This window comes from Sceloporus undulatus, chromosome 4, assembly GCF_019175285.1.
Source record: "Sceloporus undulatus isolate JIND9_A2432 ecotype Alabama chromosome 4, SceUnd_v1.1, whole genome shotgun sequence".
NCBI classification, from domain to species: Eukaryota; Metazoa; Chordata; class Lepidosauria; order Squamata; family Phrynosomatidae; genus Sceloporus; species Sceloporus undulatus.
The window spans coordinates 80,784,694-80,803,426 of NC_056525.1; the positions used below are offsets into that span (position 1 = coordinate 80,784,694).

An 18,733-nucleotide genomic window follows, 5' to 3' on the forward strand; every position below is an offset into this window, starting at 1 on the left:
AACTTGTATGCTTTTTGTACATTTTACCCAATACTTCACCTCAAACTAGAAACAAATCTGCATAATCTTAATTCTAACCAAATTCACATACACTGTGACCAGCCATTTACTACCTTCTATAGAAAACAATGGCCACTTTACACTGAGTCAGAGCTAGGCACTAGTCTGTCATTACTAACTGGTGAAAGCAAGGTGTCAGTAAATGGTCTTTACCAAGCCTGCTATTCAAATCTTTGAACTGAAGATATCCTGATTTCTATGTAAAGGTTTCTTATTCTTGACGAGAAAGGATCCCCTCTATTTATTTATAAAGAGACTACTTTCGTTGTTATCAAAAGGGCGAAGAACTTTCTCAGTTTCAAAATCGTCATCTCTGAGCATCATTATGACTTCAAACACACAATTATTTATAGATACCAAGCCAAAACTGCATTTATCTTGTTAACTATCTCTCATTTTCTTTTCTTGTCCAAAATTATTGTTCTAAATCCATACATTCACATACAGTTTTGTTGTTTTGCTTAAAATCTTTCTCAAGTAATTGGTTGTCCCAGTGGACAGAAATATGCAGTGTTGTTTGTAAGAAGCAAATACACTGCAATTAAATGTTTAATATTTATAAGTCTTGTGGCACTAGACAAAGATGTTATACAAGTTTCTGATTATCATTGAATTTAATCTTCATTTGCTGTTAGTGTAGCACAACTCCATCTAGTGGACTCCTGATGCAACTCCATTACACACTGGAAAAAACAGCATACATGGGCAGAAGGATTTATCTCAATGACAACCCTAAAAATGTAAATTATAACCATGGCAAACACAAGATTTCAAATGTACATACAGTAAAAGGCATTCTAGTAGCTTTGTTGTTGTGTCCTTTCCAATTTAAGGCAACCCAAAGGTGAAACTATCATGGCATTTTCTTGGCAACATTTGTTCTGAGGGGGGTTTCTTTGCCTTCCTCTGAAGCTGAGAGAGGGTGATTTGCCCAGCGTTCACCCACTGGGCTTCCATATTCAGATTAAAATTCACCTTAGAGAGATGGGAATAAACTATCTGATGACAAATCCAGATTTGCTTCCATGATGTTTGTGAATGGGTCCTTAACAAGACACAGGTAGAGAGCTGCAGAAGAGATCTAGAGGTATTACATAGTCTCTCTCTCTCTCTCTCTCTCTCTCTCTCTCTCTCTCTCTCTCTCTGTGTGTGTGTGTGTGTGTGTGTTTATCTAACACACACATATACACAATTCAGTAATTAAAGATTTTTCATTTGACTTTTAAATAAAAACATTCTTTTTACATGTTTTGCCTCCTATTCCATCATCTTGGTATGCATATACAGGGAGCTGCACACAGACTACCACTTCATGGGAATCAATCCCAGATATCATCATCTCATATCCATTTGATGGTTTCTATGTATGTACAGGGCCTCCTCTTCACATGAATGGACTCTCCATGCATACACCTGTACACAAAGAGAACTCCTTCTGACAAATTATCAAAGGGACATTGGATGTAACAACACAGCAGCAATGCATAATAATGCTACGAGGGGTGCTAACTCATATGGCCCTCCTGACCATTCCAACAAATGTGGAGAGGGTTCAGTGTGTCCCCTTCAAATATTACATTAAAGAAATTAGTTCTTTTATCCAGAAGCCTAAAGAAGAGTTTCCTTGATTTCATATCGTCTATTCAAAGTGTTTCTCTACTGGAAGATTCTCAAGCTGATTTCCTCTTCTTAAAAGTCATAACTCTTTATTTCTCTCCAAAAAGATCAACATCCATGCGGAATTACCGTACACTATTGGGAGAATAAGCTGCAAGTATTCTACAGAAAGAAAAAAATGTAAATGTCTCAGCAGTTAGCCTCTGGCATATCTTCATATGAAGTTCAGTTACTGAGCAAAAAGCTAAGGAAATAGAATCATAGATTCAGAGAGTTGGAAGAGACTCCAAGGACCATTCAGTCTGACCCCCCTGCCATGCAGGAACTCTCAATCAAAGCATCCCCAACAAATGGCCATCCAGCCTCTGTTTAAAAACTTCCAAAGGAGAAGACTCTATCATACTCTGAGGCAGTGTGTTCCACTATCGAACAGCTCTTACTGTCAGGAAGTTCCTCCTAATGTTGAGATAGAATCTCTTCCTGCAGCTTGCATCCATTGTTCTGTGTCCCATTCTCTGGAGCAGCAGAAAACAAGCTTGCTCCATCCTCAATATGACATCCCTTCAAATACTTAAATATTTAAATAGGGCTATCATATAACCTCTTAACCATCTGTTTTTCAGGCTTAACATACCCAGCTCCCTAACCTATTCCTCATAGGGTATGGTCTCGAGGCCCTACATCATTTTAGTTGCCCTCCTTTGGACACACTCCAGCATGCCAACATCCTTTTTGAACTGTGTTGCCCAGAAATGGACACAGTATTCCAGGTGAGGCCTGACCAAAGCAGAATACAGTACAGTGGCACTATTACTTCCCTTGATCTTTCTTTTTTTGTAAGCCGCCCCAACTGCATCATATAGAGGGGCGGGATATAAATAAATTTTATTACAGTGGACCCTTGTTATACGCTGGGGTTTGGTTCCAAGATCTCCCGTGTATAACAAAATCCATGTATGCTCAAGTCCCATTACATATAATGACATAGCTAAATGGTGTCCCTCATAAAAAATGGAAAATCAAGGTAAATTTATACTTTTTTGGAACATTTTCAAACCGTATATGCTTAAATCCGTGTATAAAAAATCCGTGTATAAGAAGGGCCGACTGTATTATTAATTTATTATTATCTTCTAGACCAGTGGTTCTCAATCTGCGAGTCGCAACCCCTTTGGGGGTTGAATGACCCTGTCAAAGGGGTTGCCTAAGACCATCAGAAAACACTGAAGGAGGGGGAGGAGGAGCGGAGAAAGACGCCAGAGTGGTAGGAGGCGACAGGGTATGAGGAAGAGATTGTACGAGGGGTCAGGGATGCTTGGGCTGCCGAGGTGTCACGACACCACCTGAGAGGTCGGTGGGGAAGTGGTGGGAGTGATGGCACATGAGAACATCGACTAGAGGGGTTCTTCGCAGACCACAGCCATCATGAACCCCTATCAAGCATGCCCGGTAATTACGCCCAGGCCCCATTTGTGTTGGGACATTTGAGGGCGGTGTTGGCCGGTGGGGCATCGCCCAGGACCACAGGTGCAAGACGAACCAGAACCTGAAGAAGAGGGACAAGTTGCAAAGCCTTCAATGTTTGGAACTGATAAAGTGGTTAGGCAGTGAAGTAACCAGTCCACCATGTGCAGAACTGAAAGTGAAAGAGTTGGTGTTGGAATAATGGTGTCAAGCATTCATTCAGGTGTCTTCATATCCTTCTGCCGCTATAGAGCTACCTGTTAACTCCACCCTACTCAGAGCAGCCATGGGCCCCGCAACACTGTATTTTCTGGTTAAAAACCAACATAGGGTATTGAATATTAAAGAAACTCTGTTATAATGGTAAAGTGAAAGAATTACAGGGGTACCCCGGGTTACGAAATTAATTCGTTCCGCCGCCGCTTTCGTAACCCGAAAATCTTCGTAAGGCGAAAAAGCCATAGGCGCTAATGGGGAAAAGCCGCGATTTCGTGTGAAATAGCGCCGAAAAGCACCAAAAAATTTTTCGTAACCCGAAATAACCTTCGTAACCCGGAACAGTTTTTTTAAATGGATTTTTTTCGTAACCCGGAAATTTCGTAAGGCGGCGCATTCGTATCCCGGGGTACCACTGTAGTTCTTGAAGACCAAATATAAACTAAGGGATATTGTATAAGGAATAAGACATTATTTAGTCTGCCTTTTTTCCCTTTTAACATTAATAATTGATCTCAATGAACATTGAGACAAGTTCCTAGAGAGGTTGTTTTAGTTTATTTTATAATTATGTGAAAATGTCATTGGATTTAGAGGTAAAAACTCAGAAAAATACAGTATGGGGAATACAGAATAGGTAGAGTTTGATTCTACACTGTACCTATCTCATACTGTTGCATTTTTTAAAAAAATTTAAATTTTAAAAACAAATAAAGATTATTTGAAAGACATTCTGTTCATGTATGGCAACAGAGGCAAGACTATGGTTCAAAAGACACTGCAGAACTAATCCAGTTGGAGACCACTTTAACTGCCCTAGCTCAAGGATAGGGAATTTTTAGAGCTGTAGTTTTGTGAGATATTTAGCCTTTTCTACCAGAGAGCTCTGGTGGAACAATAAACTACAGTTCCCAATAGTCCCTAGCCAGGACAGTTAAAGTGATCTCAAACTGGATTGTTTCTGCAGTGTGTTTTGGACCTATATGTCCACATTCTGCCTACTAAATGCCCCTGTCCTATTTACAACATGGGTGGCCATTCATGCAGGAGCATACTGTTCAATATACAGTACAGGCCTAAAAGTCAAACATATGTAGACCCAGATCAAAGTCAATTACCTTCTCCAGCAAAAATCTAGCAGCAGAATGCATAACTTGGGCCACTATAGTGAATTTTATCTGGGCAAACCTTATTGAAGCATTATATTCAGAGCGGGAGAAATGGGAAGGCACATGTTCACTTTCACCAAGCTTAGGAAAAAAATATGGGAGAATATCATTCATACCAGACCAGCATAAAGTCAGGAGCTTCTGCAAAAGAGTGGTATAAATCAGTGTGTCTTAAGCTATCTCATGTTAGGGACCAGCAGGACTTTCTCCTCAGTGTGCCAGGGACTGGCACCATATTTGTGCCCACTGACCACAACTGTTGCTTTTTTTCTGGGAACGAGTAGCCAAGCAGTTATCCAACTATCAAACTCTCTTAATAGGTCACTGATTTTACTCATATGATGGATTTAATGGGACTGGCTAAATTTGTATAAAATGTCTGCATGAAATGAAGCTATTTTTCCGGGGGGGGGGGATACTTTATTTTCAAATAGTGCATACATATGCTGCAGTAGGCATCTCAAGAGTAGAGACGCCCCCTCTTTTTCTGCATTTTTGTTTTTAAAAAGCTCAGATTAAAACATTTGAAAACATTTCAAATAACCACAGGAACCTTACTGAATCAACTGTTCAATTTTTTCTACAACCTTTCTATAATCCTGCTTGGTTCAAACAAAAGGTACATACATTCCAGGCTGTTCTGTAACATGCACCTGCACAAGGCTGATTATGAAGTATCATGGGTAAGGAGAGACCATGAGTTCAAATACTTCTATAATAAAAACAGCAAAATAAGACACGCTACCATGGAGAAATATGCATAGTAAAGAGGAAAGCCTGGAGAAGGCTGAAGACAAGTACAAATAAAATATAGATATGCCACTAGGTGTCACTCTTTGATCAAATGTGGCATATTAAAATGGTAAGAAGAAACTTTCACTTTCGGTGCTGAATTTAAGGCAAATACTGGATATGGTATGGATACAAATTTACACAGCATCCTTAAATGAATATCTGTTTTAAAGTAAAGTGTTTGTATGCTGCCATTATGGTCAGAGAAGATGGGTACAACATGATTAAACAAAACAAGAAAATGGCATGTTTTCCTCTGTAGCAAGATAGAGTTTCAGCATAACTAAAACATTATATCTAATAACTACCAATTGGTTTTCAATATTTTATGCTTGGGTTAAATGCTTTAGTGTATGAAAGATTCCTATCTCTACAGGTTCCTGGATGAAACAGATTATCTAGATCCACTTCAATTTGGCTTCAGGCTTTGTTGTTGGATGGAGATAGCTTTGGTTATTTTGCTGGATGGTCTTTGTCCAGTAGGACAAGGCGAATGTGTGCTTGTTGGTTCAAATGGACCTCTTGGTATTTTGAGTACTATAGAGCATGATATCTTCCTGGATCACCTTTCTGGGATGGGACTTAGAGGTACAATTTTGCAATAGCTCTGGTCCTTTCTGAAGTTGTGAACTCAAAAGGTGGCACTGGAGATGCCTGTCTGACAACAAGACCACTAGCTTGGGGCTTTGTCTTGTCTCCCATACTTTCTAACACATAATGAAACCATTGTGAGAGGTTGTGCAGAGTTTGAGGTGCTGGTGCCACCAGTATGCTGATGACATCTAATTTCCATGTAAAACTCAGGAAGCTATTTTATCTGTTGTCAACAGCCTGAATAAAGTAAAACAAACTGATGTTTAATCCAGATAAGAAAGATTATGGTCAATCAAATGGCAGATGAGGGAACAAGGTTTCAAATTGTAAAGATTACAGTTCCCCCAAAACCTCAAATTCACAACTTGTTCTCAGCTGAATTAAACTCTGAGCATGAATTCAGACCTCAGCCTGGATATTCATATTTGACCCATGGGCAGGAGTGCATTTACCAGTTAAAGCTAGTTGTGATTCTATCTGGAGACATCTGTTCACAGCGATACACCTCATTTGGATTATTGTAATACACTCTATCTCTGGTTGCCTTTGAAGAAAGTGTAGAAACTTTACCTGGACGAAAATATGTTGGCCAGAATTTTGAGTGGGGCTGTTCACAGCATGCACTTAACTCTCTTGTTGATAGCTTTTATGACCTATCAAACTCCACATGGATTAGATTCAGACTATCTGACCTATATCACTCTGGTCCAGAGTATATGAAAGCCTGCCTAGTTTTGAGATCTTCAGGGAATGCCCTTCTTTCAATCCCATCATCCTCAAAGGTGCAATCAGTAAATACGAGAGAGCCTTCCCAGTGGCTGCTGCTAGGCTATGGACCTCTGTTCAAATGGTGATCAGGCTGGCTTCCTCCTTATTATCCTTCTGCCAGGAAACAAAGACCTTTCTATTCAAGCAGGCTTCAAGAAACTGACTGTCTGAAAAGAATAGTTTTTAAAAATAGGTCCTACATTTTTTAACTGTTATGTTTTTTAAAACTGCATTTAATTTGTGTTTAAATATTATTACTTTAATTGTGTTTAAATATTATAAATACTTTAATGCTATTTTATTACTACTGTTGCTACTACTGCTACTATTTCAATGTGTACTGTTTAATTTTGTTTGAAGGGATCTTGTCTGCGAGAGGGGGGGAAATTCAAATAAGTACATAATAACTTTTCCTTCTCCAATAAAATGTCCAACTACGAACTTTGTTTACTGTTTCCCTCAGAGATCAACATAGCTATCTTTCTTTTGATTTTTCTTTAATTCTGCTAAAATTATTTAATTAAGAAAAGTGCGATGGACCTCTAATTATACTGACATGGTCATAAAAAGGTTATTTAGTAAATCCTGTATTTTTCTTCTCAAGGATTGTCTCCAAAAATGTCAATTTTTAAATTAATATTAGTACTGCAAGTGCTGCTTGGTATTTATCAGGCTTATCAAAGTACTAGAGATCTGATGATAAATTTTAAGATGAAAGAGAGGTTACTGATTTTTTTTTTTTGCATGTAAATAAAAACTCCAAGAAGGTTTTACAAATAGCACACACTTACTGAATAGACATAGCAGTATTTCCTGAAGCAGTTTAAGCCAGAAAGCCTCCTTAGAAATAATCACTGTTCATGTTCTACATCATGCAGCATGAAAAATATTTCCCATCCATCCAGGGGACTCATTCAATTTGAGTTAATATCTCCTCTACATGAAAGCAAAATTGTATTTTTCAATTTCCCTGTTCTCAAAAAAAAAAAAAAAAAGTGGTGTTCTTACAAGCCCTTACCCAAATCTGGTCATTCAAAAAAAAAAATTGGACTGTAATTAAGATATGCATCCATTATAGTTCTGTCTATTTCCCCTGCCACAGTTTCTTACCAACTGTAGAACTGTCTTCAAGTACCACTTCCACATTTCTGTCTCTGTACTCCACCCTGAAGTCAAGCATTCGTGGTTGTCTTTCCACTATTTGTCTTGATGGCACTACGTGGCGAAATGCAGATGATGAGGAAGGTGCTGACGATGATGAGGAAGGATGACTAGCAGGGCCATAGGTTGGTCCTTGTAAATTCTCGCCACTGTATTCACTGAAAAATACATAATTTAGATTTCAAAGATAGGCCATTAGTGCCGTATAGATAATCTGTTATGATTCCAGCGACATTTTCTGTGATTAATTCCAGGAATGCAAGAGAAGCTAAGGCACAGGTGATAAGTACTTCAGAGAAATGTTCATCCTATCTGCAAACCTATACACTTCAAATTCACAAATTCACCATCTTGAAATAATGTTAACACTTGTTAGAATGTGATCTGTCTTTTCTAGTCCAAAATACATCATCACAATAGATTTTCAGATACACAATTTTTGTCATAAAGGGGCTAAAAACCAACTTAAAAACCTGTATTCATTTTTAACTGTGAAACCTTATCCTGACTCTTACCAAAATACAAAATGCACTTTTCAAGGTATCCTAACAATTTGAGTGAGTGATTCTTTATGACCATACCTCACAGGTGATTCAGTAAGAAAACTGTAAAGATAAATGCTAAAAGTAGATTAGGAAACCATTGGACTAAATTCAATTGTTAATCCCAACTAAAGTAAACCAGCTAAATCAATGGAAATCACATAAGTGTTGACACAGCAAGCTCCCATTGATTCAACAGTAGTTGAACTAACAATTGGATTTAGCCCATTTACCTTTTGGTGTATATTATCTCAGAAGTTTCCTACTGCTGTTGTGTGCCTTCAATTTATTCTGACTTATGGTGTCCTTCAGGTATCACAGAGTTTGCTTGCCAAGGCTTGTTCAGAGACGTTTTTGCCTGGGGGGGGGGATTCAAGCTATGTGGCCGTGTTTTAGAAGGGTTTATTCCTGACATTTCACCAACATCTGTAGCTGCATCTTCAGAGATATCTGGCTGGCATCTTCAGAACATCTCTCAAGATGCCAGCCAGAGATGCCGGTGAAACATCAGGAATAAACTCTTCTAGAACACTGCCACATAGCCCAAAAAACCCACAAAAAACTATGGATGCTCACCATGAAAGCATTCAACTTCACGTTTTTTGCCTTTGCTTTCTCTGAGGCTGAGAGAGTGTGACTTGTCCAAGGTCACCCAGAGGGTTTCCACGGCCAAGTGGAGATTTGAAGCCTGGTCTCCAGAATTGTAGTCAAATTCTACATGATATTGGCTCTCTAGAATTTTGTTACTACTGCACATATGGAGTCCCAAGAAGTGTATTTGCATCACCCTCATCTGTGCATGGCTTGTAGGTATTTACAATAAAATGTGGACAAAAAAGCTGTAGGTAGACTACTGAATGGAGCTATTCTAAGGGAGCTCAACTGGCTACCAGTCTGTTTCTGGGGACAATTCAAACTAAGCAAGGGTTATAATCTACAAAGCCCTATATAGCTCTGTTTCTCATATGTTCTTCACCTTTCTCAGGTGTTAATTAGAGATACACCTAAAACAGGGATGAAGAATGTATAGCCCTCCATTGTTGGCCAACTGTAGCTCCAAAAACCACTAGACTGTACCTTACAGCATTGCTCATCATTGGCTAGGCAAGCTAATATTGGAAAGATCTGTTGTCCAACAACATCTGAAAGCCACACTTTGCCCACCTCAATATAAAGTCTGTTAGATAGCAATGAGTAATAGAGAACTGGTTTGCACTGATCAACAGTCACATTAGAGCAGCATTGTGGCAATTGTTGGCCTCTGTTATCCTCCAAGAACTATCTTTCTTTTTGCTTTCTATTTCACAGTTTTATGATTTAGGGGAGAAATCATAAAACTGTAAAAAAAAAAAAAAAAGCAAGCCGTAAAAATATAAAAGCTCTTTTTGAGGAGGTGGGAAATTCAGGGAGCACAAATGGCAGATCTCCCCTCTTTTAGACATCTAGAGGTCTTATTTTCAGCATATATAACATGGTGTCACATGTCTTAGTTACATCTCATTTAGTTTACTGCAGCACACTTAGGGTTGCCATAATTCTGGACCTCGAAACTGGGACAAATGTAGGACAAAAGTAGGACAAAATTTTCAAATGTAGGACATATTTTGTAAAAATGGAGGACACGCCAAAAAAAATGATGCTTTTTTAAAAGTGTTAATATAAATGCATGTTTCTTAGGCATGATCAAAATGGAGGACATTTTGACATTGTTCCTAGACAGATGGCAGAAATGGACTTCCCTTTCTGGCCAACCTGCCTCCCCCATTCCAAACAGCACATTTGGGCATTGAAGAGGAGGAAGAGTGGAAAAGGCAGAGGAGGAGGAAGAGGAGAAGAAGGAGGAGGAAGAAGAGGAGGAAGTAGAGAGGAAGAAGAAGGGGAGGAAGAGGGGAAGAAGAGGAGGAGGAGGAGAAGAGGAGGAGGAGGAAGATGAAGAAGAAGGGGAGGAAAAGGAGGAAGAAGGGGAGGAAGGAGCAGAGGAGGAAGAAGAAGAGGAGGAAAAAGATGAAGAAGAAGGGGAGGAAGAAGAAGATGAAGAAGGGGAGGAAAAGGAGGAAGAAGGAAGAGGAAGGAGGGGAGGAAGAAAAGGAGGAGGAGAGGAGGAAGAAGAAGAGGAGGAAAAAGATGAAGAAGAAAGGAAGAGGAGGAGGAAGAAGAAGGGGAGGAAGAAAAGGAGGAGGAGAGGAGGCAGAAGGAGTAGGAGAAAGAGGAAAGGCTCTTTCCCCTGCCTGGCTTTCTCCGCCGGCGACGGAAGAAGCCAGGGAAGGGAGTGGGGCCTCGCTGAAGCGAAGCCCCAAACCTCTGCCTGGCTTTCTCCGTCGCCAGGGGAGGAAGCCAGGGAAGGGAATGGGGCCTCGCTGAAGCGTGCGCGCACCTGCCACTGGCCCCTACTGAGGCCTGGGCTGGGCAGTGTTCAAGCCCTCGCCTTGGAGGCGAGGAAGGCGAGCTGGAGGAGGAGGTGGGTTGGCGCCGCAGCAGCCGCATTAGCGGCAGCGGCAATGGCCGGAGCGGGCCCCCAAACAGGGGACCAGGCACGGGTGGGGGCCCAAACCGGACCGTGACCGGGAGGGCCCCCCCAAAACCGTGCTGGTCACCGGGGGGGGGGGCGTGCTATGGCAACCCTAAGCACACTCTAATGCGGTTGCCATTAAAAAAAATCAAAAACATCAGCTGGCCAAAAAGCTGCAGATAGACTACTGAATGGAGCTTGTTTAAGGGAGCGCAACTGGGTACTAGCCTGCAGATAGCCCTCCTTACCATCTGAACTAAGACCAGAAACAGAAAATGCAGGCCTATGACTAACATCTTCAACTTCTTTTCTCCTGTTTGCCTGATGAAGAAGCCAGTGTGATTTTAAAAGCTTGCAACATGTAATTGTATGTTTTGGTTGTCCCAATAAAGGTATCATTGTTTGGATGTTATTGGCTACCAGTCTGTTTCTGGGGACAATTCAAAGTAATGGTTATAATTTAAAAAGCCCTATTCAACTCTGCTTCAGGTTCTCTGAAAGACCATATTCTTCCACACAAACCTCTCCAGGCCCTGAGTTCTTTGGGAGAGGCCATTCCCTTGGCCCCACCACCTTCACAGGTACAATGGTGGGAATGCAAGAGAAGGCCTTCACAGTGACTGCTCTGAGGCTCTGGAACTTCCTCCCTGGGCTAGCTAGGATGGTCCCCTTTTTTCTATCCTTCCACTGGCAGGCAAAGACTTTTTTCCAGCAGGCTTTGGGAACTGAGTCAAAAAAACAAAAACAAAAACCATAATCTGTTATATTTAATTTATAAATCACCTTGACTCTTGATTCAGGGGTGGGAAGAGCTAGATATAAATCAAATAAATAAGTAAATAAAAATAGCAGCAGCAGCAACACTACAAGCATTCATCAAAACAAGAAGTGAATGACACAGGAAGTCTGAATATTTCCCGGTTTGAAAAATGTCTTTCCCTACCAGTGAAAGGATAGAAAAAGGGGACCATCTTAGCAAGCCCAGGGAGGAAGTTCCAGAGCCTCAGAGCAGTCGCTGAGAAGGCCCCTCTCTTGCATTCCCACCAATGTACTTGTGAAGAAAGAAGGCCTCTTAAGACCTAGAAAATGTATAATAATAATAATAATTTATATCCCGTCTCTCCCAAAAGGATCAAGGTAGGTTACAACACAAAAACACACCATAAAATAAAAATACATATATAATTAAAATTTATATAATCCCTTTATTCCCCTATTTAAAACTAAAAAAACACAATTATAAAATGCAGATTAAAATCAGTTAAAACAGTCATAACTAAGTGAGACTTCTGGGCAGTCAATGGGCAATCCATATTAGTGGACTGGGAGTATCATTCAGGGAAGGTCTGCCAGAAGAGATCCATCTTGACAGCCTTTTTAAAGGAGTCAAGAGTGGTGATATTCTGGATCTCCTGTGGCAGGCCATTCCATAATTTAGGGGCGGCAAATGAAAAGGCCCTCTGGATGACTGCAGCCAACCTTGTCTTCCTTGGCTGCAGTAGGTTTTTCCCAGAGGACCTGAGAGTGCGGGATGGATTGTATGGAGGAAGGTGCTGCCATGGGAGGAAGGTGCTCCCATGTAAGCGGAGTATTCAAAATCCTGGAAAACATAACATAGCAATATGGACATGTCTCCTCCACCATGAGAGACACTATTGGCCATTTGGAGGCCAAAAACACAATAGCCTCTAAGAAGGCCAACCAAAGACAAACAAACAACAGATCTTGGAGATATATGCAACCTGTGGGCGACACTATGCCCACCCATGGCTTGGACCTCTTTTATACCTATATAAGAAACTGTCGCCTCCTTTCTGTTTCTCTATGATCTTTCTGGTATGTTAAAGCACGTCTTTTACTGTCTAGGTATTTTCTCCAGTTTTGGAAACACCCTTTCCTTGGATGCATGAAAAAATTAACCAACAAAAATTAACAAACTGAGCTGGGCAAGATAACATGTTTCATGTGGGAAATTTGGGATCAGCAGGGGTTATTTTACTAGTTGTGTCAGAATACATTGTCCTATGACCCTTTTCCCTTATTTTTTAAGATGTCAAGGAAAAAACAACTGTGAACATCACTATAAAAATCAAGGGAATACATTTTATAAATGGTTACAGTTATGACTGAGCCATAATGTCTCTATTAAGAAACCTTATATTTATAGACCAATAGCTTACATGTCTATTTTTTTTAAAGAGGACGTTCTTGGTAACTTTTAAAAATGTTTCCCAAAACCTCAACCCAAAACAAAAGCATATTCAGAAAATAAAACTTCACTCGCTGCTAATCTGAACTGTGCAGTGAGCTGTTGTCAGAACATTTGTCTTCTCAACTGTATGCTACACTAATTCCCATGATTCTGCATCCCAAATTGTGTGTGTGTGTGTGTGTGTGTGTGTGTGTGTGTGTGTGTGTGTTGTGTGTGGGCGTTGGGTGACAGGGAACAGGGAACAAACAATAGAGCACTATGATCCTTTTTTTCTGCCAGGGCCTCTTTTCCTTCTCCCTAATCAGAAAGAACAAAGAACAATTCTCAGCTCTGAAGCCATGGGCAGTTTCAAAGCTATGACGAACAATGGATGTGCTGTATTTAGGTGTATACATTTCCATGCAAAAATATACTGGACCCAATTCAGAGAAATTTGTGTGTTAGAGTGGGCTTATGAACCTTATTGGCATATAAAGATCTCCTCGGTCAAACAGATGGCCAGTGCTGTGAGCTTTCACACACAAGCAGAAGAAAAGTGTTCTTTCCTCCTACCCCAAAAATGTACGGACCCATCTGTTCGGCAGTAGTCACACTGACACTGCAGGAGCACACTGCAATCTTAAATCTGTCAACAGGGCTTTCCTCCTTCAAACAGCATCCTTTTGAACCCATCATAGTTTTAACACAATTCACATACAGAAGTTTGTTACAGTGTTCAAACTGTGCCAGCTAAATGAAGACAAAGCATTCTCATAGCCTCGGCGGTAAAGTCATCAAGTCAGCTCTTTTTAGAAAAAGACCTCTCTACTGTACAATGTTAAGGTTTGTGTGGTTCAATGGCTAATACAGATCATGAAAGGCTTGGGTTTATATCAACTGTATTGACTGCTGCAGATGCTCTTATTGTCTGTTGCTGTTGCTGCTGCTGTTAAATGCCCTGGGTCAACCTCAACTGTAGATGAGACATCTTCAAAAAATGTGTCCTCAACTGCTCAGTCAGGCCCTGCAGGCTCAGTCTTGTGGCCTCTCTGATTGAATCTAACCATCTGGGATGCAGTCTCCCTCTCTTGCTGCTGCTCTCTCTACCTTTCCTAGCATTATTGTCTTTTTCAATTATTCATGCCTTCTCATTATGTGGCCAAAGTACAACAGCCTCAATTTAGCTTTGTGGAAGAGTTCCTCTATTAGGAAACTCCAAACAGACTCTTCTTTCTACTGATGGTAATGGATCTCTAGCTTCACTGAATCTAACCATCTGGCATGTAGTCTTCCTCTCTTCCTTCTGACCTCTACCTTTTCTAAAATTATTGTTTTTTCCAGTGATTCAAGCCTTCACAAAGCACCAAGCACACAAAAACAAAAACAAACAAACAAACCATCAGGTAGCATATATAGGCAGAAAGCAAAAAGAGGATATAGCTAAATAGACACATAAAATAAAAATGTAAATACATTTTGAGTTGAACATTTCACTTAAAGAACTGCAGCAGTAAACAGATTCATCTGAGGGCTTCCCTAATCTCAGAAATTGAGAACCAAACAAAATCTAACTGAAAAAAAGTTCACAATCGCAGGGCCACCATTAGCTCATGGACCCACCAAGTGAACCAATATGATTTTTAAAACAGTACTAGTTAATGAGAACCAATCGTTCTACCAGAAAATGTCTATGAAAATCAGTTTTTAAGACTGAAAGATACACTTCATCTGAACATGAAGCTAGAGGATTTACTTTTCTGAGAGATTAAAATATTTTCTTTATATTGCTTCAATGGAAGCTTCAGATTCTGAAGATAGTAAAGAAAACAATTTTAAATCTACAAGAGGATTCATCAATGATCAGTGCTAATATACAAATTCACCAGTAGTAGAAATAGTTTGTGTCACAGTCTTTCTAGTGTAATTATGGAGGCTGGGGGAATCTCCACTTACCTTTGTAAAATGCCATTTTCCTGTGGTATAACACCATTTATAGCTGCCTGAAAAGAAAGCATACAACATTTTAATCCTTCTACATATATAAATGAGAATGCTTGTTTAAACTAAAGTGTTGCTCTGATTATACTGATATCTGCCAAATAACAATGCAAAACCTCACATTCCCATTAGCTGTGTGCAAAGGGACTTCCTAGTACCTTTCAGACTAACTGTGTGAAAGATGTTCTGGCACAAGCTTTTTTAGACTTGGGTCTACTTCCTCAGCTGCATCGAGTGCATCTCTCCATGCATCTGAGGAAGTAGACGTTAGGGACGAAACAAACCACCCAAAAAGGGCGGATTGGGGCTGCCCCATAGCCACGGCAAACAGACGTGTTCAGCCCCTTGCTACCACAGTCCCAGACAGCACTCTGAAAAGAAGCAATTTTTACCACTCCTTTTCAGAGTGACTTGTCTGGGTTGGGGAAGCTTCCAGACGGCTTCTGGGCAGCCTCAGGATGTGCATCATGTCACCCATACCACCCAGAAATGGGCGTATTATGCCCATCTTATTTGCCCCTAAATCTACAATTAATGTTGTCACTGAATGATTGAAAGTTCAGGTAGTAGAAACAGACAGAGAGAAGTAATGCCATCTTTTATTGAGCCATCCAGTGCCTTAATCATACTGCAATTTTTAAAAAATTCATAGAATTTTTCAGATAGAATGAGTATGTAAGGCGGAAAACACTCAAATTATAACTTAAAATGGAAATGAAAGTGATTGTCACTATATAAGAAGCATCATTTGGAAATTCAAACAAAGGACTTTGAACACTCAGAAGAGCCACCATATAGATCCAAATTATTATTACAATTATACATTCCATGTTCATGCCTCCCTTCCATACACACACACACACACACACACACACACAGAGACTGTTAACATCTCAGGAGGAAAAATCTCTGAAGTATAAGACCATGAAAATGATCATCATAACTTGAAACCATAAAAACAGCTTGAAATGGCACGTCAGAATGATGTCTCTTTGCACTTTTCCTGAAGGCAGCCAAGTGGGAATTGACCACAACTCTGAGGCGAGTGCATTCCATTGTCTGGAAGTAACAAGGGAGAATGACTGCTCCAGCGTACCTATCTCCAGGTGATTATATCCTCAAGAAAACCTTCACTTCATTTCTTAATTTGACAAAAATATCCTTAAATATCAAGAACCCAACCCATTTAGGATTTACCAGATAAAATGAACAATTTGAGTTGGCACCCAAAGGAACTGTCAACCAGTTCAAAATCTTTAAGTGTTAGAGTAACATAATCTTGATATCATACAAAACTGTATCATTTTACAGCAATGGAAACTTTTGGACACACTTTCAAGGTACTCCACTTACAGTGCATGACAATATTCACTACATCGGTGGCCAACACTTTAAATAGCTCAAGGTGGCATATATGGTTTATTTCATCCCTACTTTATGCCACAATGATTGTAACTTTTAACTTTACTAGAATACTGAGTTTCTATTGCAATGGCTTGTAGCAGACGCAAATAAAGACTCTGTCGATCTATCCATCCCTGCAAAGAAGATCAGGTTGAGACCAAGTGGCTGGCCTAAGTCCACCCAGAGAGCTTCATGGTTCAATGAATAGCTGAAACTCAATTTCCCAAGTCTCAATCCACCATTAACCATTAAACAACTCATTTGCCAGCTGCATATGGACAGGTTGCTTACCTGTAACAGTATTTCTTCGAGTGGTCATCTGCGAATACATACAAATGGGTTTCACTGCGCCTGCGCAGTGCTGTTCGGAAACTTCTGGAATCACTGGGCAAAGTTTACTTTGCAACATATAGAAACTTTTTGGCGGTAACTCCGCCCACCCATTATAAGGCCCCTGCCTTCTCGCTCTTTTCCCCAGTTCCGCAATTTTTCCGCCAAGCAGGTGATGGAAAGAGCCAATAAGAGCACGACACTGAGGGGATGGACAGGTGGGATTTGTATGTATTCGCAGATGACCACTCGAAGAAATACAGTTACAGGTAAGCAACCTGTCCTTCTTCTTCGTGGTCTCTGCGAATCATACAAATGGGTTTAGACTGATAAGCTTAGGTAAGCGGCGGAGGGAGTGTCCTGAAACCAAAGCTATGGTAAACCAAGGGCATATTTATTGCAACAATAAACACCTTGAACCATAAAAAGAGTCAGTCTTTTGTTCAAGCACAAAAACTCAACACAGCAATAACATTGCAAAACCTGAGAAGGGGATCAAAGGTCATGCAAGACCAGTCCCATTGGAATTGTGCAAATCAACATTCAACAGAATGTAAAACAGTGGCATTATGTACATAAACACTGAAAACACAAACCATCAGTATTGCAATCAATGCAACCCTGAAACCAACACAGCCCTCCCGAAAGCTGCTTCTCGGATGGCTCTGGTGTCCAGCCTATAGTGCTTTATAAAAGTCAATGGCTGGGACCAGACAGCAGCCTTACAGACATCCTCCAGAGTCCAAGGGAATGCCCGACAGGAATGCAGAGGATCCTGACACGGCTCTCGTGGAGTGGGACCAAACCCTGCCAGGGAGAGGTTTACCCAGCAGTTCATAGCAGAGGTAGATGGTACCAGCCACCCATTTGGAAAACCTCTGCACAGACACGGGCAACCCCTTCTTCGGTTCCGAGTAGCATTGGAAAAGTCTCTCGGACCAACTGGAGGCAGCAGTTCTGTCCAGGTAAAACGCCAGCGCTCTCCTGACATCAAGAGAGTGCAGACTTCGCTCCGCATCTGAAGTCGGATTGGAAGCGAGGGTAGGTAACACAATGTCCTGGCACATGGGGAAAGCAGACACAACCTTAGGCAAGAAAGTAATGTCTGTCCGAAGGACCACCTTGTCCTTGTGAAACCTCAGGAAGGGCTGGTCCCTCCGCAAGGCACAGAGTTCGCCCGCACGGCGGGCAGAGGTGATGGCCACAAGAAAAGCGGTTTTCCAAGTCAGTAGTCTCAAGTCCGCTGTGGCCATCGGTTCAAAGGGCTTGGACTGGAGCTCGGCCAGCACCGCCTCCAAGCTCCAAGCCGGGGCCAGTACCGACACAGGAGGGTGCAGGTTGGCACATCCCTTCAGAAACCCCTTCACCAAGGGGTCCCTAAAGAAGGAAGCCCTACCCTCAAACTGGTACCTGGAACAAATAGCAGAGAGGTAGCACTTGATGGATGTGAGGCACAACCCCTCATCCAACAGCGCCATCAAGAACTCCAGCACCACTGGAGTGGAAACTTGATCAGGAGACAAGCCCTATCGATCAAGGAAGAGGCTAAACCTCCTCCACTTCAGGGCATAGGACTGCTGGGTGGATGGCTTCTGCACAGCCAGGATCACCGTCCTCACCGCGTCCCGTAGTGAGGCTAGGGCTGGATTCTCCAGGCCACCAGCGGCAGGCTCTCGATGTCCGGGTGCAGAATCCGGCCGTCCTGGATCGACAGCAGGTCCGGACGGAAGTTGAGGCGGAGGAAGCATCTCTTGGAGAGGTGGAGAAGGGATGCGAACCAGGGCTGTCTCGGCCACCACGGCGTGATCAGGATCGCATCCGAACGGTCCGTTGTCATCTTGGACACCACCCTGATGACGAGAGGGAAGGGAGGGAAGGCGTAGAGCAGCTCTCCCGACCAAGGGAAGACGAACGCGTC

General features: G+C 41.4%; 1 protein-coding gene across 1 annotated transcript in view; it reads right to left on the reverse strand.

Moving 5' to 3' along the window:
* Positions 1 to 18,733, reverse strand: part of FAF1 (Fas associated factor 1) — a 251,438-nt gene that overhangs the window by 180,636 nt on the left and 52,069 nt on the right. Inside the window, exons 3-4 of the mRNA XM_042462675.1 lie at positions 15,037 to 15,083; positions 7,791 to 7,999 (exon numbers count right to left, since the gene is read on the reverse strand). Of these exons, the coding sequence (XP_042318609.1) occupies positions 7,791 to 7,999; positions 15,037 to 15,083 (256 nt within the window). The remainder of the gene's footprint in view (positions 1 to 7,790; positions 8,000 to 15,036; positions 15,084 to 18,733) is intronic.